General features: G+C 64.2%; 1 protein-coding gene across 1 annotated transcript; it reads left to right on the top strand.

The window, feature by feature from the left end:
• Window positions 1-456: 456 nt before the first annotated feature.
• On the top strand, window positions 457-21,997 carry VIPR2 (vasoactive intestinal peptide receptor 2; the record flags this gene model as incomplete). The annotated part of the gene is made up of 13 exons (XM_084230406.1): window positions 457-519; window positions 2,247-2,346; window positions 8,192-8,299; window positions 8,511-8,608; window positions 14,608-14,705; window positions 18,327-18,468; window positions 18,833-18,983; window positions 19,391-19,451; window positions 19,917-19,986; window positions 20,383-20,474; window positions 21,104-21,227; window positions 21,290-21,331; window positions 21,788-21,997. 13 exons carry the CDS (start codon window positions 457-459, stop codon window positions 21,959-21,961), a joined length of 1,323 nt encoding a protein of 440 aa, XP_084086532.1. The 3' UTR covers window positions 21,962-21,997.
• Window positions 21,998-22,285: the final 288 nt, after the last annotated feature.

The raw sequence follows: 22,285 nt of genomic DNA, 5'->3' as shown, positions 1-22,285 counted from the left end.
GGCTCTCCGAGGGGGCCGCGGGGCTTCCTCTCTCCAGGGCCGGCCGGGCCGCGAAGACAGCCCCGGAACTGGGCTTCCAGCCGCTCTCTCGGCGCCTCCGGGTTTCACCGAAGGGGACCCCGCGGTGCGCAGACCCGCCGGTCGCGCCTGGACCCTCCTCCCGAGTCGGGGCTCCCCCACCCGCGCGCCCCCTTACCTGCGGCACCCGCGCTGCGAGGGGCGGGCGCGGGGCGCGGGGCGCGGGCACGTGGCGCGCGAGGACCGGCCGCGCGAGGAGGCGCCCGAGGCGGGGCGCGCGGGGCGCCGGAGGCGCGGGAGGGGCGGGGCGGGAGGGGGCGGGGGGCGGGGAGCCGGGGAGTCGGGCGGGCGGCGGCCGCGGGGCGCACTCGGCGCTCGGACTCGGAGCCGCGCGGGACCCGACCCGGCCCGGCCCGGCCCGGCCCGGCCCGCCGCGGGATGAGGGCGCCGGCGCTGCTGCCGCGCGCGCTGCTGGCCTGCTGCGGCTGGCTGCTGGCCCCCGTGAGTGCCGGGGCGGCGGGCGGGGAGGGCGCGGGCGGGGAGGGCGCGGGCCGGGCGCACCCCCGGGGCTCCTCCCCCGACGGCCGAGCGCGGCCGGCTGGGCCCCTCCGCGGGCTGCGGCTGGGGCCGCGGCGCTGCTCGCACGGGCGGCCGGTGCTGCCGGGGCGCCCCTGGGCGAGAAAGTTTCCCTGGAAGGCTGCGGTTTTCCCTGGTGGACGCCACGGAAGCCTGGCGCGTCCGTGCGTTGCTCCGTCCCGAGAGGCTTTTTCTTTATTTGGCTCCTTTTCTCGCAAAGCCGCGACCCTCGTCCTCGCGCTCCAGCCTCTGCGGGCCGCGTCCTGCGCCTCCGCGCCCCAGCGGTGTCCGCGGGGTCCGGCCCCGCCCCGGGCTCCTGTTGGGTTGGCACCAGGGGCGCTTCCCAAACTGCCTGCCGGGTCCTTCACCCCCTCGGGGTGCCTGGGCCGGAGCTGCGCATGGGGATTATCTGAGGAGCAGGAGCCGGTTTGCGGGAAGCGCAGACCCGCTGTGGCGCGGGGCTGCTCTCGGAGCTGTCCCCAAACAGCGTCCCGTGTTGCAAGACACCACCTGCTGCCCTGTCTTGGTGCTTTAACCAAAGTCTTTTCCTTTAAGTCAGTTTAATTTTCCTCATTCTGAAACTGACCCCCCGCGGGCAGGAGGGTGGGCAGCAGCCGCCCCTGGGAGGCAGAGGAAGCCGGGGTCGGCCCTGCGTCCTCGCTTGGTCCTGCTCAGTTGTCTTCTGGGCCGACGCCTGAAGGTAGATGCCGTGAGGGACCCGAGCGTGATTTCCTGTGGGAACAGTCAAACCTGTTCAGCGCGGGGTTCTTGGGGAGGGGGGGAGACGGGAGGAAGAAAGCCAGACCTTCCTGGAAGTGGACGTCAGGGATGTTGTCTAAGGATGGGACGTGTCGTTTTGTCTTTGGGGCACATTGATAGACAAGAGTGTTCACTGTTTGTGGGCCCCGACGCCCTGCTGTGCACCTTTTGGGGATGCCCCATCACATCACCTACCTCTTCTTCAGTGGAAATAGCTAAGGACCCCCCAGCTTTCCCCAGTTACCCCTTTTATCTTTGCGAAAAGCTCCTTCACACCAGATTCTAAAGTTGAGTTTCAGTGGTGACCTGCAGCCTTAAAAAATAGGCCGTGCTGTTTGCCCCAGGGTGCAGAGGCTGCCTGGGGGTGCAGAGGCTGCCTAGGGGTGCAATGCCTGCCCCAGTGTGCAGAGGCTGGGGGGGTGCAAAGACTGCTTGGGGGTGCGGAAGCTGCCCAGGAATGCAGAGGCTGCTGTGGAGAAGCCCTGGCGTCTGCCTGGGGTGCCGTCATCAGGAACCGGCTCTGAGGAGCAAGCACTCACTTAATTAAATCAGGGGCTATGAAATGGAGGCTCCAATATCGAAATATTATTGGATTAAGAGCTCTATTGTCGCCAAATTTGTACTAATAATATGCAATGTATTATGTTGGTAAATTTGTTTTCCTGCTCAGAAAAAAAAAATACCCTATTAGGTTTTGTATTTGTTTTATAATTCCTTTACAAAGTAGATGACAATTTTTTAAAGGCCATCCTGGGGCATGAAGGTGACGGAAACACATGTTAGCTGAGATGCAGTTCAAAACACGAGGTTCCCAGGGGATGGTCAACCCTCTGCCTGACTTTCCTCCTGTGGTGGGATTTCTACTTATTTCTGTTTCTTTTACCCTTGGCCAGGTCAACGGCATCCATCCGGAATGCCGATTTCACCTGGAAATACAGGAGGAGGAAGCAAAATGTGTGAAGCTTCTGGGGAACCAGACAGGAGGACACAGAGGTAAGTGGGCGGTCAGGAGGCACCCCCACCCCCCACTGCTCACACCTCCACGGCCAGGGTCCTGGCTCTCCAGAACACCCTCCCCAGCCCAGTGCACAGCTGGAGAGCCCAGCAGCCATTGGTCTGGTCTCAGGGAGCCTGAGCGAGGGCAGATGTGAGGCAGCATTTGGCGCCGTGGCTCCTGGCTCCATCCTGCCGGGCCGAGTCTCCCAGCCCGAGCCCTGGTCGGCCGTGGCAGTGCAGTGACAGAGACACGGGCCGAGGTGTGCCCACGAGTGCAGCTGTGTGCACAGCTAAGAGGGGAAGGCAGTGGATACGATTTCATTAATTATTTCAATTGTTTTTAAATTAGAACATATTAATATACAGTAATAAAATCACTGTATTTCATTGAATTATCCTATTGGCTCCGTTTTTCCAGGGGTGAGTATGTCTCTGCTTTCTTCACTGTAAATGCGTAGATACGTCACAGATGATCTCGGCCCAGTCAGGAATCAAAGGTGGAAACGCATCAGAAACTGTGCGGGAAACCAGGGCTGCTGTGAGCAGGGGGCGTGGGCTGGCTCCAGCGGGAGGGTGGGGGGAGTCCACCGCTGCCCAAGGGGGTTCTGGACCGCAGCTGGCAGCGTGGTCTTTGTCTGATTTCTTTTCTCTGCATTGCTGTTGTGTCCTTGTCAAGAAAAAATGAAAATCAAAGAGGACACTGCTGGCGCAGCCCGCTGGCCTGCAGGCGGCCAGGGCAGGAGGGTGGCCCCGGGCACCGGCCACAAGCCCAGCAGCAGTCAAGTACGGGCCATACGGGCGGTTTTTAATCTTCTAGTTGCCACATTAAACTAAGTGAAAAGAACATGAGGTTAATTTTAATCATCTATTTTATTGATCCACATGACATCCCAGCCATCATGGCAACTTGTGATCAATATAAAACGCCAGTGAGGAGACTGGCCTCTCCGCCCTGTCCTGGCAGTGCACAGCGCTTTGGCCCACTGAGGCCGCCTGCGCAGGGGCTCCGGCGGGGACACCCTGGACGCTGCAGACCCCGCCCCGGTGGAGCCCTTTGCCCGGAGGTGAGCAGGGCGGGGGCTGAGTCCCTGCCTGAGCCCCGGTGCGAGGCTTCCCTGCCTCTCACACTCCCGCATCTCCGAAGCCTCCACCGACACAAGGCCCGGCTCTGGTCCCCGCAGCCTCCACAGACACCTGCTTCCCGGGGTGCGGGGGCCCTGGCAGCCACAATGCCAACGTGGCTGGGGGCGCGCTCCACCCAGGGAAAGGCAGAAGTGACTGCTCAGCCCACAGCAAACGGCAAGTGAGATCCTGCCCCTGCCATGCCACGCCTGATGCCAGCCACTGGGCCACGGGCTGGGCGGTCAGGCCAAAGCAAGCAGCTGCCACGCCCGTGCCTGGCCCTCCGATGAGAGTCAGGAGGCTTGGGGGTGGCGAGTGCTGAGGAGACAAGGTCTGGCTGCTGGGCTCCTCCAGCGAGCGCCAGCGCCCGGCAACACCTTGGGCAGCCTCCAGGCATGGGGGCAGGAGCCTCGCACCCAGGGCACCCAGCTCCACTAGAGCTGGCCAGGGGCTCCCACCCGCCCCCCTCCGCCACGGCTGGTGGTGAGCACGGACCCCGGGTTGGGGCCTGCAGGGTCCACCTGGCTGTGCTGCGCCCCCAGCACCCTGGGGTGGGGACTCGAGAAGCTGCAGCACAGCACAGCCTCGCCCGAGGCACAACGCCCTGACCCGTGGTGGGGGTTATGTGCAGATCCTGCCTTCCTGCTGGCCTGCTTGGTGGAGGGGCAGCGGTCAGCCCAAAGCCAGGCCTGACCCCGGTGCTGGCCCCAGAGGGGAGGCCGCCTGGGAGTGAGCATCTGGGGGCAGCAGGAGTAGCGCAGGTGGGGCCACGTCTCCCGGGAGGGGCAGGTGCCACGGTCTGGCTCCTCCTCTGGGAGTCCAGGAACACGGCTCCTCTCAGCTGCTCCAGTTTCTCAGACGTTCACAATTAGCAGCTAATGGAAGGTTCGCAGGGAGCCGGTCCCACCTTAGAACGCCCCTGTTGCAGGGCCGGGACACCCCAATCCTCAGCTCCTCGGGCATCTCCTTGGGGCAGATGTGCAGGACGGGGCCTGGCCAGTCACTGCGTTCCCGGGTCCCTGGACCACCTGGACCAGCAGCCACCTGCTGCTGGTGGCAGCAGAGGCCCCGCCGCTCCCTGCAGCCTCAGGGTCCGGTGTCCGGCTCCTTGCAGGGACGACCCTCAATCCTCGCCCACAGCAGAGCGGGTGTGTCCGGCCGGGCCAGCGGGCGGCTCTCGCCCCAAACACCTCTTCCTCTCACTGTGTGTGACGCTGGGGCGTGAAGAGTGACAAGTCGTGGGGTGAAGAGCTGCAGACGTGGCCGGCCTGGCCAAGAGGCCCAGGCCCTGGGCACGCGGCTGCGGTGAGAGGCCTGCAGGAGGCGGGAGTAGGCCAGCGAGCGGCCGAGGCAGACCCGTCAACGTCAGGTGCTTCGTATAAATCCGACGAGGAATTCTTCTTGCAACGCGTGGAATCTAAACAAACACTGAGCACAAACAAAAGGCCAAGACATAAATCCAGACAGCAGCGACTCCAGTTCTGAGCGCCATCCAAGGGTCCGTTTGGTGAGAAAGAAGAGCTCGGGGTGTTGGCGGCTTCGCCGCCTCCTGCAGATCCATGTGGGGCGGACTGGATCTTCCGGTATGCGCAGGAGGCGCCGGGGCCAGTCCTGGAAACACCCCCACTGCGGCCGGCTCCTGGCCAGACGCTGGCCGACCTACTGGAGACGGGCCCTGCCCCGCGTCTGCACAGGCTGGAGGGGACCCTTCCGGGACTTGCTGTCACTCGTGCCTGGACTGGTGGGAGCCACAGTGGGGAGGGGGGGAGCGGGGACAGGGGGACAGCCACGGTGTGGCCGCAGCCCAGACCTAGCCCAGGGCCCTACTGGATGTGGACTGGTCCTCAGGAGCCAAGAGGGGGCGCCCCACTCGCCAGCTGGCAGGGCCCTTGCCCCCAACTGCTGGAGTGGGGGCAGCCGGGGGGTGTCCCAGCAAGGCCGAGAGCCGGACGCCCACCCCAGGCACCCCAGAGCCTTGTGGTGAGTGAGGCGGGGCCGGGAGCCAGGCAGGGCCACAGCAGGACGTAGGGCTGGACCACCTCGTCTCTGTTATGTGGGAGGCGGGAAGAAGATGGTGGAGAAACCACCAGCAAAATGGGCTTTTCCCATGAGCCGGGCAACAAGGGCCTAGTGCCTGACCCTCTGCGGCAGCCTTGTCTCAGCTTCTGCTCTGCCTGGGCCAGCGCCACCCGCAAGCCCGCCCCATGGGCCCAGCTTCCTCTGCGGGCCAGGCCCCATGGCCCTGAGGCTGGGAGCCCGGGGAGGTCATCTCAGTCACCCCAGAGAGGAAAGCTGGCACTGACCTGTGGGGGCCTCACCCTGGAGGCCCAGCGGCATCCACTCCTGCTCAGGCGCCTCCTGCAGGCCACGTGCATTCAGAAGGGGTGGCCCCCTTGGGTTGCCGCCTGGCAGGGATGGCCTGGTGAGTCTCACTGTCTCCGCTCCGGCCCATCTAGGACATGGGGTGGAACCTTGACTGTGAGTCCTTCTTGTCACTGCACACCCTGCTGGGCCCCCCGCGGCGTGGACAGGGCCCTCTGGGGGCTGCGCTGGCCTCCACGGCCTCCCTCAGCTTCCACCCAACACCACCTCGGGGCAGGGAGGGCCTGCGGCTTGGAGGAGGACAGCATTGGAGGTGGGAGCAGCCTCCGCAGGCCTGGACAGCACGTGTGAGAAGGTCCAGCCAGGCCCAGAGCATCTACGCAATTCTGAAAGTGGCACTGGGCGAGACTGGGGCAGACCCCGAGAGGCGCTGGCGTGGCCCCGGGAGCGGAGATGCCCCTGAGCAGGCGGCCGTCCCTGTGGGAGCTGCGAACACGTGGTGGGTCCCGGGGCTGGCCCAGGGGCCTGGTCTCTGCAGAGACAGGACGGGAGTCCCAGGGAGGGGACAGGGCCTGCGCAGAGAGGAGAGTGTGGACAAGTGTGGACAGGAGCCTGCGGCCGGGGCCACCGGGGCAGAGCCTGGGAGACGGCAGCAGGCGGGCTGGGCCAGGCCTGCTCGGCCTGGAAGGACAGAGGAGGGAGGAGGGTCCGGTGTGGACGGCTGTCCGCCAAGGGGCCCGGGGACAGGGGAGGTGCCGCTCTGGGGTGCACAGGGCTGTGAGGCGCCAGGACAGAGTGCTGGCACTGACCGTGCAGGCCTCTGCCCTAGACTGGGCGCCGCTCCACGCTCCCTACCACCCGCTGGGGGTGCCTCCTCAGGCCGGTTCCTGCACACGGTCAGCTTAACTGCTGTGTATGAGCTTGTTGTGTCACACTCGCCGGGACGCTGGGAGGTGCGTGGTCTGGGAGGGTCCTGGGAAGCAACCCAAAGCCTGGTCATAAATCTGGGGAGATTACCCTGGGACGGCGGCGGCTCCGTCTGGGCCGGGCATGCTGTTCCCATCAGCTTCTGGCGGCGCCGAGCTCAGCACTGCCGGGAGCAGAGGCCCTGCCTGCCTAGCAGCCCTCATGGGGGCCACCGGAATTGTGGACGCCAGAGGAAGCAGGGGGTACCGCCCGGGCGCAGGTCTCAGGGTGCAGGGGAACCTGCCGTGCCTACAGCTGGACAGCCTATGGGTCCAGGACCGGCCGGACAGCCTGCTGAGCAAGCCCGCGGGGTCCCCTGCCGTGACAACTCTGACTGCAGCCTCACAGGCCTCCTGAGCACTGGCCTGGCTTAGGGCGCTGCCTCGGCCACGCCGTGTCCAGCTGTGTCCACTGTCGGAGCTGAAGCTCTGGCTGTGGCTGTGGCCGTGGTGATGGCCACTTCCCACCACGGGTCGGACCTGGTCGCCCGCCGGTGTGGAGTCGCTTCTTACAGGCATCCTGAGTGTCATCAAGCAGCTTTTGCTCAGGTTTCTCTGTTTTTGTTCCAAGTTTTAAAAGTCAGGATGGCTGTGAGCTCGGCAGCGGCTCCCCAGTCTGTGGACAGAACAGTTTTCCTCTTTCGCCAATCTTGAGTCCAACATGGCCGAGGCTGCCTCCTGCCTATCAGGAGAGACTCCGCATTGCCCCCCTTGGCCAGTGTGCTGGGCAGCCCGGCCACTGCCGGCCACACGCCTCCCCTGGGTGCCGTACCCCAGGGCCTCGGTCCCGGCTGCTGGGGGGCTGCCGCTCACCCTCAGCCCTCCTAAATGCCACATCCAAACTGGGGCTTGTTTGTTGACTGAAGATTAAACAAAAGACAAAATCTCCAGTCGCAGGCCACAAGGGGACCCTGGGCTCAGGTGTGGGTGCCCCCAGCTTGTGCTATTGGAGGTCGCTGCCCTTTGCCACCCGGCACTGCCCGCGGGTCAGATGGGGTCTGTGCGGCTCCCCTCACGGGGCGGCCTCTAAACCACACGGGGGGCTGAAGACCCCCAAGCAGGGCTGGTGAGGGAAGCCAGGAGCGGCGTCACTGATGTCCACCCCACTGCGTGCTCAGCTTGCTCTTCTCAGTGGCTGATCCGCAGATGACCCTTGCGGCAGGTTCCCTACAAGCACAGGCCCTCCGACTAGGGGACCCCAGTTTCCCAGCCACTCTGACTCCGGGGGCTGGCGGCTCGGGGTCCCGACAGGGCGGCGCCAGGAGAAGCCGGGAGGAGAGGGCAGCGGGCAGGGAGCTCTGGGCCTTCCCAGCCGCTCCTTCCCCAGAGGGTCAGCGCCCACGGCCTCTCACCAGCCCTCGTCTCACGAAATAACCCGAGCATCGCCCCGACCCCCGTGGTTCCGAGTTTGCTCACAGGCCTCTCCCTTGCAGCCTGCAGCGGCGTCTGGGACAACATCACGTGCTGGCGGCCGGCGGACCTGGGCGAGACGGTCACCGTGCCCTGCCCGCAGGTGTTCAGCTCCTTCTACAGCCGCGCAGGTGCGTGTGGCCCCCGTGTGGGTGCGCCCCGGGCCTGAGCCGGCCTGGGCTTCCTGCCGGCGCCCACGGAGAGGACAGGCCCGGCGCACGGGCAGGCTGGATAGCCGGGCGGGAGTGACCGCCGGACATGGAGCTCTGCCCTGCAGCGAGGACGGGCGGGGCGGACGCGGCCTCCCCGGCTCGGGCCTTCCAGCGCGCGCTTTCCTGGCAGGGAACATCAGCAGGAACTGCACAAGCGAGGGGTGGTCGGAGACATTCCCCGACTTCGTGGACGCCTGCGGCTACCACGACCCTGACGCCGAGGGCAAGGTGAGGCCCGGCCGCGCGGGGTCCCGGGAGGGGGCGCCCCAGTCCTGCCGCCCGCAGTCTGGTTGGTGACCCCGCGCTGCTGCGTCCGAGGTCCTTGCTGGCCTGGAGGCCTTTGTCCTGTTGAAGGTCCCGCCCGTGGAGAAGCCCTTTGCGAGCGCAGGGTCTCGGGCGGCAGGGCCGAGACCCTCGCGGGGCTGCCGGGCTGCTTCCCGCGAGTTGGGGGCGCAGGGCTGTGCTCGGGTCAGCTCCGGCTCGCCCCGCCGTGGGGTCAGCGCGTGGGCCCGCGTCCCCTGCAGCGCAGACACCCCAGAGCCCATGTGAGGGGCTGAGCCAGCCCGACCCGCGCGCGCACACACCCCCACAAACAGCAGGGTCTGCTCCCCGCAGCAGCTTCTTTACCGGTCTGCTGTGGCCTGCCCCTCGCCACCCCACCCTGGCGCTCGGGTGCCCGTGCCCCCCTCGGGGTGCGCTGTCAGGTGAACCCCTCTCCTGCCCGCCTTTTGCACAAGGGGCTCTTGTTTCTCAGCAGCACGCCCAGTCTAAAGGCAGCCTTCCCCCACCTCCCCACCCCCGGAGAGAGAAGCGCCTGGATTTAACCCTCACCACCCCCCCACCCCCGAGTCCCCGCCCCGCACCCCTTCCTCCCCCCGCCCCAGTCACTGCGGGTCCCCGAGACCCCGCCCTCTGCAGCAGGAGGGGGCGGGGCGAGGCCATCCTGACCCCTCACCCGCGCTGCCCTGGCCCCTGCACCGGCCGCTGCGTGAGTGTCCGGGTCGCAGAGGGCGCCCGACACCTCCACGCTCACCCCACTGCCTGCCGAGGCGCAGTGACCCGACGAGGCAGGGGCTCTGGGTGGGGCCTCGGGATGCGGAGACCCAGGCCAGGTGCCCCCCACGGGAAAGGGCGGCTCCTCTGGCAGCCCGGGAGGGGGAGGCCAGCCCGGCGCTGTGCTCGGCTGTGCCTGCTGCGCTAATCACTGGAATTAGCTTTTCTGTGTCGAGAAGGTGACATCCCCCCCTGCCCTGTGCTCAGGGGCGGCGTTGGGACCCGGTGGTGACAGCGTGTGGGAGTTTGTGCTGGACCCCTAACCCCAGACACCCCAAGACAGGGGCGGGCCTGACACCCTCCACGTCCTCTCACTGCCTCTGGCGCGGGGGCAGCTCCGAGGGGCGACTGAGCCCCCAGCCCTGGCTGTGCCCGTGAAGCCGCGAGCGCTGGGCCCTGCAGCCTCATCCACCTTCCCCAGCCCGCAGTCAGGGTCACAGCAGGCAGGCTGTGGCGGGGTCGTGGCCTGTGGGGTGGTGCCTGCAGCATGGCCGGATCCCCGGACAGGCCTGTGACTGGCATCTAGTGTCTGTTTTGGGTCCCGCCTGGAAACTGGGAACGAAGCCCCTGGTCTCCAGTGCTGACAGCCCAGTGCAGCCCCCAGCAGCTGCCTACACAGCCCGGGGCGCACGTCTCCGGGAAGACACCCGGTCCCCAAACCCCCTGTGGGGAATTCTGTATCTGAAGCAGGACGCCACAGGGGCTGTGCTGCCAGGGCCTTGGGCTCTCACTGGACAGGCAGGGCAGGCCTGCTTTCTGGAGGCACACAGACAGACCTGCTGGACGTGGGGCCTGCTTTAGAGGGGTGGGTCCATGCCCCCAGGGGCACCCTGTGCAGGACCCCTCCCTCCGGGCACCCCCAGGCCTCGCAGCTCTGGTGCCGCCCATCCTGTGCTCCTCATGAGGACACTGAGCTCGGTGGAAGCCCACGTTCTCTGTGCTGGGCCCTGCAGAGCCCGCGGGGCGAGGGGGCATGGGTGGAGTGCCAGGCCAGCCCTGGGCCTGAGAAGCTCACTCGGGGTGCAGGCACAGGGCCTCATGCCAGGAAAGCTGGCACTCTCTCCTTGACTTAGCACGTCAGAGGCTGCACACCCCGAACGCACGTTCTCTGCGGTGGATCGGAAAGTCAAAATATTTTAATGCACAAAAGTAAAGAAAATCACAGCAGGGGACCAGAAGGACGTCTCCCTCGGGAGCCCATTTCCACCAATGGACACCTTGAGTAGCTGGCTGTCAGGGAGGGACTCAGCTGAGCCTGGCGCTGCGTGGGGGCAGGCCATGGCCCCAGCTGGACAGGGCTGACCACTGGGAGGCCAGCTACTGCCCTCGGGCACCTGGGCCCGCAGCAGCTCCCCTCCCTGTTCCGAGTTCTCAGTTGGGATTTCTGCTCCTGGTGGCCACTTTGCTCTGGTGTCTGCGTGCAGTTTCGCTGGTTTCCAAATCAATTAAACTGGAGGAAAGAATCAGCCCCTGCAGAATCAGCCAGAGATGCGGCTGCTTGGGGGATGGGGGGGGGTCGAGGTAGACTGTAGTCAGGCTGCGGTCCCCTGGGGACCAGGGTCTGAAGGCCCCAGCCCCACTGCGTGAGGGCCCCCAGCCTGCAAGGGCCGAGGGCTGAGCTCCCTGCTTGGTTTCCATCCCGGGCCAGTGTCCACACCTCCCTGGCAAAACCTGGAAGCGCCTAGAAATTTAGCCCCTAGGGTGGGTTTCTGTGGGCTGTGCGCCGTCTCCTTCCCGAGGGGCAGCGGAAGAGCCGGGCAGCGGGAAGCGCAGGCTATACCCCCACAGCTGGGGCTCCTCGACCCAGCCCCTCGCCGGGCAGAGTCGGCTCTGGGTGGCTGCCGAATGTTGTGTTTGCCGCGCGCCTCTTAATGAGGAGCCTTCGGCTAAATTTAGCCCAGAGCACCGCTGGCATTTCAGCCTTCCCATGCGTCAAACGGACACATTTCTTCCATATTATGCCATATTCCTAAAATATGTCCTCGCTGCCTGCCAGCCCCGCCAGCCAGCACCTGTCCCGCCCTGGTCGAGCCGCAGCCACTGGCCCCTGTGGCCGGGCACGGATGTGGGGGCCCCACAGGGCGTGGCCCGGGAGCGGGACCCCAGCACGGTGAGCACACGGGACCCCAGGGCAGACCCCAGGCCACTCCTGAGCCCCTCAGCTTGGGCCCCCGCGGCTCTTGCTTCGCTGCAGGTCGAATGGCCAATGGCGGTGGGAGCTGTTCCTGGGCGCCTGGTGCGCCCCACGGTGGAACGTGCGTTGGCGGGCACCAAGGGGCCAGCCGGGCAGCAGGGCTGGCGCCAGGGACAGTGTCCCCAGAGCCTGGGCGCGTCCCGCAACCAGGGCCCTGCCCACCATGCCATCCAGCACAGCACCCCTGCCCGGGAGCGGGAGGCGGGCACCTGGTGGACACAGCTGGTCAGGTCCAAGTGTGCATCTGACGGGAGCACGACTCAACCGAAGGCGCCCAACAGAGGGTCACTGTCCTCGATCTACCTCCGCCCAGCTCTGCCCGCCACCGGCCGAGTCCTTCCAGGGCCAGGGGGAGGGGCAGAGGCTGGGAGGAAATTGCACAGATCCCCAGGGAGCACAGTCAGCCAGAAGAGCCCCCAAAGAAGGGAGACAAGGTCCAGGAATTGGGTCAGTGCAGTCCAGAAAGCACCAAGAGCACCAGGCTCCCCTAGCTGGGACAGGCCCTGGCACTGGGGGGCCGGCCACGGAGCCGCAGCGCCCACTTTCCCAGGGGACACAGGCCTCCCGGTCATGACCCTGGAGGGATCACGCAGGATGGCCAGCCAGGCCAGCAGGGGTGCCAGAAGGTGGCCTGGAAGAGGCCTGAAGCATCCACAGGTGGTGAGACCACACCCAGCAACGCCCGACCAGATCTCTGAAGGTACTTTTCACGCTAAATGCCCTTGCGGGCCCACCTGCAGGCCTCTGGCGTGGCCCTGAGCATCAGGGATGCTGAGTCTCTGCAAGGCTGGGGCTGCACTGGCCTGGCTCTCCCCGGGGGGCTGCCAGCAGGGGCAACCATGGCTCTCAAACCTGATGCTCGGTAACAGTCCAGGAGCCAGGATCCCCCAAGTCAGAAAGTCCTCTCACTGGAGTCACCAGTCGGGCCTGCACACGCGGGTGCAGGCTGGAGGGCGGCAGGCCCAGTGCCCGTGCCCAGGGATGTGGGCTGCCCAGCGGGGTCCTGCCCGGCCCTCGTGTCTGGCTGCCGCTGAGTCTAGGCGGCGGGAAAGCGGGAGGGGGCTGGGGCCACGAACTGAGGATGAAGGGTCCAAGCGTGCAGAGGTCAAGGTGCTCAGACTCTGGGTAGAGACTTCTAGAAGGTTGAGTCCAATGTATAAATTCTTTTGTGACAGCATCATAAATGGAGTTATTTTCTGATACATCTTGTTTGTCGTTTGTGTATAAAACGACTGAATTTTTGTGTGTTGATTGTGCAGCCTGACTGCGGTATTCATCTATTGTTTCTAATGGCTTTGGGGGAAACTTGAGGGTTTTCTACATATGACATCAACTTGGGCACCAGCAGTGACTGTTCCACTTCTTCATCCCCCTGGGCTTCCCTTTACTTGCTGTGTTTGTGCGATTGCTCTGGCCAAAACGTCTAGCGTGAGGTAACCGGAGGCGAGGGGCATCCTGGTCCGGTGCTTGAGCCTGGGGGACGTCTCGCTGTTCCCGTGGGCTCTCAGACTGGCAGCTGGTCTGTGCGTGCGGAATATTCAGTACTGAAGTGGGTTCCTCTGTTCCCATCCCTTTGAGAATTTTTATCATAAATGGGTATTGAATCCTATCAAGTGCTTTCTCTGCCTCAGGTGATATTGTCATATGAATGTCATATTATCTTTTGTGGATATGATGCATTACACTGATTGGCTCACATGTATTGCACCATCCTTGCATTCCTGGGACGAGCCCACTTGATCATGGTGTGTAACCCCTGGCATATGTTGGATTCGATTTGCCAGTGTTGTGTTGAAGATTTTTGCATCAGCATTAGCCAGAGGTGATCGTCTATAATTCTATCATCTTGGCTGTCTCTATTGGTTGCAGTATTAGGATAACGCATCCCAAAGTATATTGGGGCGTGTTCCCTCTTTAAGAACACCCTGAGGAAGATGGGCATTCGTTCCTTAAAGGTTCAGTAAAAGTCGTTTGTAAAGCTCTCTAACCCTAACCCTAACCTGAGCTTTTGTTTTGGGGAAGTTTTGTTTGTTTGTTTGTTTTTTATTGCTGTCTCAATTTCCGTGCTTGTAACCAGTCTTTTCAACTCACCCACTTCTTCATGGGTTAGTCTCGGTAAGCTAGATTGATCTAGAAATGTGTCCATTTCTTCAAGGTTATCAAAGGTATTGGCAGTAGTTGCTCATGGCAACCTGTGGGCCTCTGTGAACTGCCAGCAGTCCCTGCCGTCGGGTGTGAGTTCCAGTGAAACACCGAAGAGTAAAGTGATTGTTAAGCGTGAAACTGATAAACAGAAGCACAGAGGGTTTTTGTTTTGATCTTCATTTTTTATGATAAATTAACGACAAGTTGTATTTTAGTATTTTCTTGGGAAAATAACACTCCCTGCGTAAGAACACATGGGTTATTTTCCGCTTTATATTGTAGGGTTTAGACCATTTCGTCAAGAAAAATGCAAACCAAGCAAGAGCCCGTAGGCACCTAGAGTGGTCAGGCGGGTCTCACAGGCGCCAGGGCCCTGGGGGTGCTTCTGAGGCTCCGCCAGAGCTCAGTCATGAGCAGATGAGTTCATGGGCATTGAAGGATCGGACCACGGAGACCCCCAACCCCAAAACACAAGCGGTGGGGCCTGCCCTGCCTGGTGGGTGGTGTCCTCTCCGAGGCCTGGTCTACCTGCGGCCACGGCTCTCAGGCAGCGAGCTCAGGCTCCAGGACACACAGAGCGGCTCTGCCCTCCCTCCACTGGCCCTTCTCACTGCTCTGTGCTCACTCGCCTGCCCAGGCGGCCCCGTGGCCCCCATGTAGTTGCTTTGCCAAGCAGCAGGTCCCCAGCAGTGGGTTCCCGGGAGAAGCTGGTGCTGAGGAGCAGACATGACACCTGGGTCTGCCAGGGGCTTGCGGCTCCAGGCCTGGGCAGAGTCCCCCGGGGCAGGGGGCGGCACCCCACCACTGGAGCCCACAGCACGCGTCCTCCCTCCAGGTGACCTTCTACGTTCTGGTGAAGGCCGTGTACACCCTGGGCTACAGCGTCTCCCTCGTTTCGCTCACAACTGGGAGCATAATTCTGTGCCTCTTCAGGTAAGTGGGGGACGCGCAGTTCTGCAAAGGGTGGCTCGGGGGTGTCCGGCCATGCAGGCCGCACGCCTGGCCTGCCCCGGGCCCCTCCGCAGGTGAAGCCAGCATGGTGCGGGGTTGCGGACTTCCTGCACTGCTCTGCGGCTCTCTCTCAGGGCTCCACGGCCTCAGGGAGCTCAGGACCTGCCCTGCAGGCACTGGCATTCCCCCAGAACATCAGTGCTGGGCGGGGAAGGCCCTGCAGATTCCAGTTCTTTGAAAAAATGCTGGTGCGGTATTAGTATTCGTCCCGCTATAAATGTTCAGTCTTCATATTGTTAAAGGTTAAAAAGAAAAAGATCAGAGGGTGGAGCGGGCAGAGCCCCGTGTTTAAAGACCCCCTTGTCGTGAGCCCACCACCCCAGCCTCCCCCCCCACCCCGTCAGCCAGCGTCCTGGACGGGGCCTGGGCGTGTCCTTTGAGGGCCCTCGGGGGTGAGTGTCAGACACCCCTCTCCGCACCGTGGGTCCCGCGGGCGCTGCGAGACAGGCATGTCTGCGGCTGGTTCAGCAGACAACAGGCAGACATGCGGGTTGGTGCCGCCTCGGAGGCCGGTGCCCGCACGGTCATCAGGCAGTCGGCCAGCTGGAGCCAGGGCTTGCTCTATGCAGAGAAACGGCAGAGTGTTCCTGAGCCCAGGGCCCAGGGTGGTGCAGACCCGGGCAGCGGTCCAGGGGCCCCGCACCCCTGAGCCCTCCCAGGGCCCAGCAAAGCCCAGCCACGAGCCCAGAGCCTTCCTGTGTTTCAGGTGCATTTGCTTATAGTCCCAGACCTCCCTCTCAGGCCTTGGTTCTGTTTCTCGAGCTGCACGTTCCTGTTAGTTCTGCGCCTTCCAGCCCCTGCTGTGCTGCTGCTGGCTCTGGCCATGGGGGCAGCACCATGACGCATCGCAGCTGCTGCTCAGCTCGCTTTGTCGTGCTTTCTCTGTGCGGGGTTCTCAGGGCACGTGGACGGCCCAGCCCCCTGAAGCCTCAAACTCCCACAGCGTGGGGTTTGGGTAGAAGTTTCCTTTTTATTTGAAAACAACGTGAATCCTGCCGTGGGGGTCTGTGCGCCGCACTGGTGCTTCTGTGGGTTTGTCGACCGCGTCATTTCTGTGTTCCAGACCTTCCTACATGCCTGACGGCCGCGCGCTGCCCGGGTCACAGGAGCCAGGAGCTCAGTCTGGCTCCTCAGCTGTCACTGTGGGCTCGGGGCTTCTTCTTTCTTTGCTGTTTTCAGGTCGTGCTCTTGGGGGCAGCGTTTGACCTTCCTACCAGCTGTCCACATCGAGCGATGGCCCTGCCTTAAAATCGACTTTCTGCTCCCAGCCGTGCCAGCTGCTCTCCTGCTGGACCCTGCAGGGTCTGCTGTTCTGCGCTCGTGGCACCTCCTGTCACAGCCGCACTTCAGACGCAGCGTTTCTGTGCTGGCTGCGGCCACTCGTGGGCGGCTTTGGGTCTCCTCTGCCTCTGCCGCTTCCTTTCTGTTGTCTCTTTCTTCTTGTGCTTTCACCTCCTGTTTCTTTTTAGTTGATCAAGTATTCTTCTTATTCCAGCCTCCTGCCTTTGCGTTGTTAATTATACATTCTGCTCTGGAGAGAGTCACAGCACCCCCACGGAGTTAACCCCAACTGCCATCTCCACAGTAGATGGTGTTTGGCTCCATCTACCCTCTGGCCTCCGTGGCACCGTGTGCCGCCCACACCCCACGCTGTCGCTGCTGCTGTCCCGTGGGGGGGGCTCCCCGCACGGGGTCTTCTCTGGAGCTCCCTGTTCCCTCCCTGTTTCAAGCCCCACAGGCCCGTCTCCCGCCCCCGCCCCCCCCCCCCCCCGCCCCCGCCTGCTGCTCTGGCTCTGTCCCTTTCCGCGCTGGCTGAGCATCCTCCTGGCCCCGACGTCATCTTAATTGTGCATTCACTGTCCGGGGATTGAAGTCTTTGTTGGAGTCACTTTCTTTCACCGAGTGGAAGATGCGTGTCATTATTTCTTTTGAAAAGCCGCTGCGGCCTTGCTGTTGCGGGGGGGCGGGACGGGGGACCGGTGCTGTGCAGAGCGGCAGCCTTGTCACCGGTTTCCAGGAGCTGTCGTCACGGGGCTTTGGCGAGCGGCTTTCTTTCTGCTTCCACCCGCTGAGGTTAATAGAGTTTCTTTTATCTGTTCGTGTTTTTTACCAGCTTGAAAACTTCTTGGCCAGTGTCTGTTCAGATCCGCGTCCGCTGCTCACTCTCCCGGCCTTCTGAAACCCCGTTTTCATGGGCGTTCAATGTCCCTGCCACTTCACGTATATTTTTCGGTGTCTGTCTGTCTGTCCCATTGTTTTCCTCCTCTCTGCCTTCACCCGCACGTTTCGCTTCTACTTTCCACTTCACAAGACCCTCACTAGCTGGGGCTAGCCTGGTGTCAGACCTGGCACTTAATCCTTGATTTCAGGGTTCGTTTTAAGTTTTAAAATTTCCATTTGCTTTTTTGTAATCTATCCCCCCTCTGCCCAAAGCCTGCATCTCCCCTCCACTCCCCGGAGCGGATCAGCAGGGGCTGGGCGGGCCTGCCTCGGGGTCTGCGTCTCCCTGCCCTCTGGCCTCTTTTTCTCTTCAGCCTGAATGTGACTGTTTGCTTTTGTCTTTGGCGTGCCGGTGATTTTACTGACGTGACCACGACTCAATCGCAGAGGCTTTGGCTGACACCTGATGGGGGGCCTCAGGGATTCTGAAGGGCACCCCAAGCAGTGGGTGGAGCTGGCACAGGCTTCGTGGGCCACATGCCCGGCTCGTGGCTCTGGGGGAGGTCCAGAGAAAGCCTTGGAGGCCCTCGATTCTGTACCTTCTAAGATTTGCTTCTTGGCCGCTGCCAGCTGCCCCTTTCCAAACCTCTTGTCTGGCACGTGGCCACCCGAACGCAAGCCCATGCAAGCGCTGCAGGCGCTGCCTGCTCGGCCTCTGCCCCAGGTCCTCCCTCCCTGCTGCTTGGACCTGCTGCTGCGGACACCGCACTGGCCCTTTGTATCGGGCAGCACATGACCACTCACCTCTGCTGCAGGCAGCACTGCGCCCGCGATGGCCTCAGCAAGCAGCCTAGACAGCAGGGCCGCGGGGAGCCCGGTCCCAGGGGTCAGTCCGCAGGTCTGGCTGCTTCACATCACAGCTGGGCCTGTGGGGTCCTGGCACAGGCGGCCCTGGCAGGGTTGCTGGCTCTGCACTGCCTCAGGCTCTACGGAGCCCTGAATGCCGCGTGACCTCTGAGGCTTCTTCATGGCTGACCCTGGACTCCAAACAGTTGACGGTGAGGGTAACATGGCCAGTGAAGCCGCTCCAGGGCAGCATCTATGGGCCGAGGGCTGGATGCGGGCAGCCCAGAGGCACCTTCAGAGGCAGCCTGCCCTGTAGGTCTCCCTCTGGGGCTCTGCTTCTGCCTCTACCCTGAACCCCAAGGAGAGGGAGAGAAATCGGGGAAAGGCCAACGTGCAGAGAGTGTGGGACGGCTAAGCTGAGACCGTCCTCAGCACACAGCCAGGGCTCGAGGTCGGCGTGGGAAGAGAGGCCAGACGTGGAGCCGTGGTGGTCAGGTGGCCACCAGGCCGGCCTCGCTGAGCACCCCCCACCCCTAGGAAGCTGCGCTGCTCCCGGAACTACATCCACCTGAACCTGTTCCTGTCCTTTGTGCTGAGAGCCATCTCCGTGCTGGTCAAGGATGACGTGCTGTACTCAGGCTCCGCCACGCTGCACTGCCCCGACCGGCTGTCCTCCTGGGTAAGGCTGCCCAGGTGCCCCTCGCCAGTGCCCCAGCGGCCCTCACTGCCCGCCTGGCTCTCTCCCGACGCCTCCTTATGCCGGGCCGGGGGGGTGGGGGGCAGTCAGGGCAGTGTGTCTGGCCTGAGAAACAGGACCAGGCAGAGGCAGGGCCAGACATGGTCCCACCCCCTCTGCAGTTCTGAGAACACCCTCTTGGGCATGGGGCCTCAGGTGGCCTCCCTCCCGCCGCACCAGCCCTGCCCATCGCCTGCCCAGCACGGCTCTCAGGGGCTGCTGCTCCCACCGGATCGTCTGGGCCCATCACGCGCGGAGCTGCCCCCGGTCATGGCCGCTGGCCTGGCAGCCCCTTCTGGCATTGCAGGTGGGGTGCAAGCTGGCCCTGGTGCTCTTCCAGTACTGCGTCATGGCCAACTTCTACTGGCTGCTGGTGGAGGGGCTGTACCTGCACTCCCTGCTGGTGGCCGCCTTCTCGCCCCGCCGGCGCTTCCTGGTCTACCTCCTCCTCGGGTGGGGTAAGGAGCCCTCGCGCCCCATGGGTGCTGCCCACGCCTGCCTGGTAGATGCCGCACAGGTCCCCTGAGACTGTCCCCAGGGGCTGCTCTCGCCACCCCCAGCCCTCGTGCAGGGCAGGGACGTGGGGCAGGGCCAGTGGAAGGCTCGGGAGCCCCTCCCAAGGTGGCTTCCGGTGCTGGCGGGTGGGAAGGGGGCAGCCCACGCCCCTGTCCTCGGCCCCGTCCTCTCCACATCTGACCCTGGGCACTGCAGCCCCGAGAGCTCAGTGGCCATTGCAGCCACTTCCCGCACAGCCCCGGCGACCTGCGCCCCCATCAGGCCTGGTGGCATGCAGGAGGGGTCCCGGTGGGGCGGCCCCATGGCAGGGCGGAGCTGCAGGGCTGCGGCGACTGGCGTCCCTCCTCAGGCGTCCCCGGCGTCTGCACAGGAGCGTGGACGGCGGCCAGACTGTCCTTGGACGACACAGGGTGAGTGTGCGGTGTGGGCCAGCCCCAGGCACCACGAGAACGGCCACTTCCCGCCCGGGTCTGCCGCAGCTACAGGGAGCCCGGCCACCCCTGGACACTCCCAGAGGCTCTGGGCCGGGCGTTTGGGGAGGATCCTGAGAGGTGGGAAGCAGCCCAGGTTGGCGCGAGCTGCCGGGAGTGGTGGCCACACAGGGCACCAAGCAAGAGGCGGCACCGGCTCCTGGGGCCACTGTGAATGGGACCCCCTGGGCCCGGCTGGCCTGCCGGCTGGCGAGTAACCAACACAAACATCCCCGTGGAGGGAGCCGGTGCTGAGGCGCCTCCATCCCCGCCGACTACATGGAGGAGGAGGGAGCGGATCAAAGCCACGCCTGGGGGGCGGCTGCGGCCAGTCCCTCTGCACTGGGTCCCACACCTTCCACTGGACATGATCAGGGTGACGTGGTCCTTGTCTCTCTCCCATAGCTGCTGGGACACCACCGACCACAGACTTCCCTGGTGGGTTATTCAGACCCCAATTCTAATTTCTATCCTTGTAAGTGAGGGCTGTGTTGGGGCGGCTGAGTGGGCGGGGTGGCCAGTACAGGGAGGTTGGGCTGCTGGGCTGAGACAAGAGCCTACGTACGGGGCAGAGCTCCCGCTCGGTGGCCTGGTGAGCAGCCTCGGGAGGGCAGGAGCTCGGTGGTGGGCACCCCAGCCAGGAGGGCGCCTCTGGGCAAGGGGTACAGCGAAAAGCCCTCTGTGCCCGCTGTGCACTCAGAATGGCCTCTCCCACGAGTGTCGGGCAGGGGCTGAGACGCAGGACACTGCCCGGCTTCGGTGGTGGGGGCGGCCTCGCCCTGGGGGCCGACCCAGTGGGGCTGAGCTAGCGGCTGGCCATACCCACCTCCCTTGAAGCGGAGCCAGGCCCGAGCAGTCTCTCCCCCCGCAGGTCAATTTTGTCCTTTTTGTTAGTATTGTATGGATTTTACTGCAGAAGTTGAGGTCCCCAGATGTTGGTGGCAACGACCAATCACAATACAAGTGAGTATCAGCTCAGACCTGGTGCTGGTGTACCACGGCCTGCGGAACCTGACCCCCGGGGGACCCCCACCCGCTTGTGCGGCCTAGATCCCCTGGGGAACCCCCAGCCTGCAGGGCTGGACCTCCAGGGGAACCCTGCCTGCCTGCAGGGCCTAGGCTGGCAAAGGAGGCCCCCAAATGGCACGGGGTGTGTGTTCTCTGCTGGGGGTGGCAGGAGAGGGCAGTTCAGAGCAGCCCAGGCTCTGCGAGTGGGTGTGAGGCCCCTGCCTGGACTCGCAAGGGGCCTCCCCAGGCGCGGGAGCTGGGCGGGTACGGGGGGTGGGGGCACTCGCACTCGCAGGGCGGTCGTCGGGGCCTGGCCTGCGGCATCCCGGCCCACGGTGGCTAGCTTTCTGGTGAAGGAGAGCCGTGCCCGCAGTGGGCAGAGAGCTCGCCCCGGGACACTGGGTCAGGCCTAGTCAGGGTTTCCTGCAGAGCCGCATTCTGCCTGGGACGACCAGCCTGTGTCCCTCCTGCTGCCGAGGGCTGGCTGTGGGATGGGCACGGGGCTGCGGCGTGTCCTGCTTGGGAGCTTGGGGCTGAGAGGCAGCCACTGCAGGATGCTCAGCCCACGCCCCCTTCCTCCCCAGGAGGCTGGCCAAGTCCACCCTGCTGCTCATCCCGCTCTTTGGCATCCACTACATAGTATTTGCGGTGTTTCCCATCTCCTCACGATATCAGATCCTGTTTGAGCTCTGCGGCGGCTCCTTCCAGGTACGCAGGGAGGGCGGGGCCCAGCCCGCGGTGGCGGCCTCTGATGGTCCTGTCCGTTGCAGGGCCTGGTGGTGGCCTTTCTCTACTGCTTCCTCAACAGCGAGGTAAGTCCTCAGACCCGCTGGAGCCAAGGACAGACACGACCCGTGGGGACAGGAGGCCATGGCTCCTGTGTGGCCCCCCCCAGCCCCCACCCTGCACTTACCGGGCCCGTCCCTGTCCGTCCGCCCGAGGGCCCAGCTGGGCATGCTCCCCTGGGTGGTCTGGAGGGCCCTGCCTCTGTGTGGTCACAGCTCTGCTCACGCCGGACCTCTCTGGGCCTCAGGATAGAGCTGTGAGACCCCGAACCCCCTGCTCACGGCTCACAGCTCCCTGGCCTCCAGCATTCTCTGGGCCCCTTATGTGAGGCCCTCACTGCCCGCCCCAGACCCGTTAGCGTGTGCGTCTCTATGTCTGTCCACCGGCCTGTCCGCCCACCTGGACCCCTGCCCATCTGGGGACAGGGAGGGCAGAGGGCCCTGAGCCACATCTCTGGGACACCCATGTCCTGGCCACCCCAGGTGCAGAGCGAGCTGAAGAGGAGATGGCGCAGCACATGTCCGGGGCGGCTGTCTGGCCGGGACTACCGGCTGCATGGCTCGTCCATGTCCCGGAACGGCTCCGAGAGTGCCCTGCAGAGCCACCGGGGCTCCCGCACGCTGTCCTTCTTGCAGACAGAGACCTCAGTCATCTAGTGCCCACGCCGCCGGTGTCTGGGCACACCTGCCCGGCTGATGAGGGACCCCGCCCCCCCCCCCCCCGGGGCTGTGGCCGCCGCAGGCCGGCTCCGCTCTCCCCACCTCACGCATCTCCCGTCTCACATGGTGGCCCTGGAGTGTGGCCACGGACCGGCGGGGCCAGCGGCCGCAAAGGAAAGCCGGTTCCTGATCTGGGTGCCCCCTTGCGGGGAGCGAAGGCCATGCGTGACCAGGGAGAGACCACTCCCTGCGTGGCCCCCAGGACACCACCTCCACCAACCCCTGCTGCGTCCCTGCGGCCTCACCCCTCATCAGCGCCGC

Source organism: Talpa europaea, assembly GCF_964194135.1.
Source record: "Talpa europaea genome assembly, chromosome: 3".
Classification (NCBI taxonomy): domain Eukaryota; kingdom Metazoa; phylum Chordata; class Mammalia; order Eulipotyphla; family Talpidae; genus Talpa; species Talpa europaea.
The sequence above is the reverse complement of the archived record's forward strand: the minus strand, read 5'-3'. Positions and strand labels throughout refer to the sequence as shown.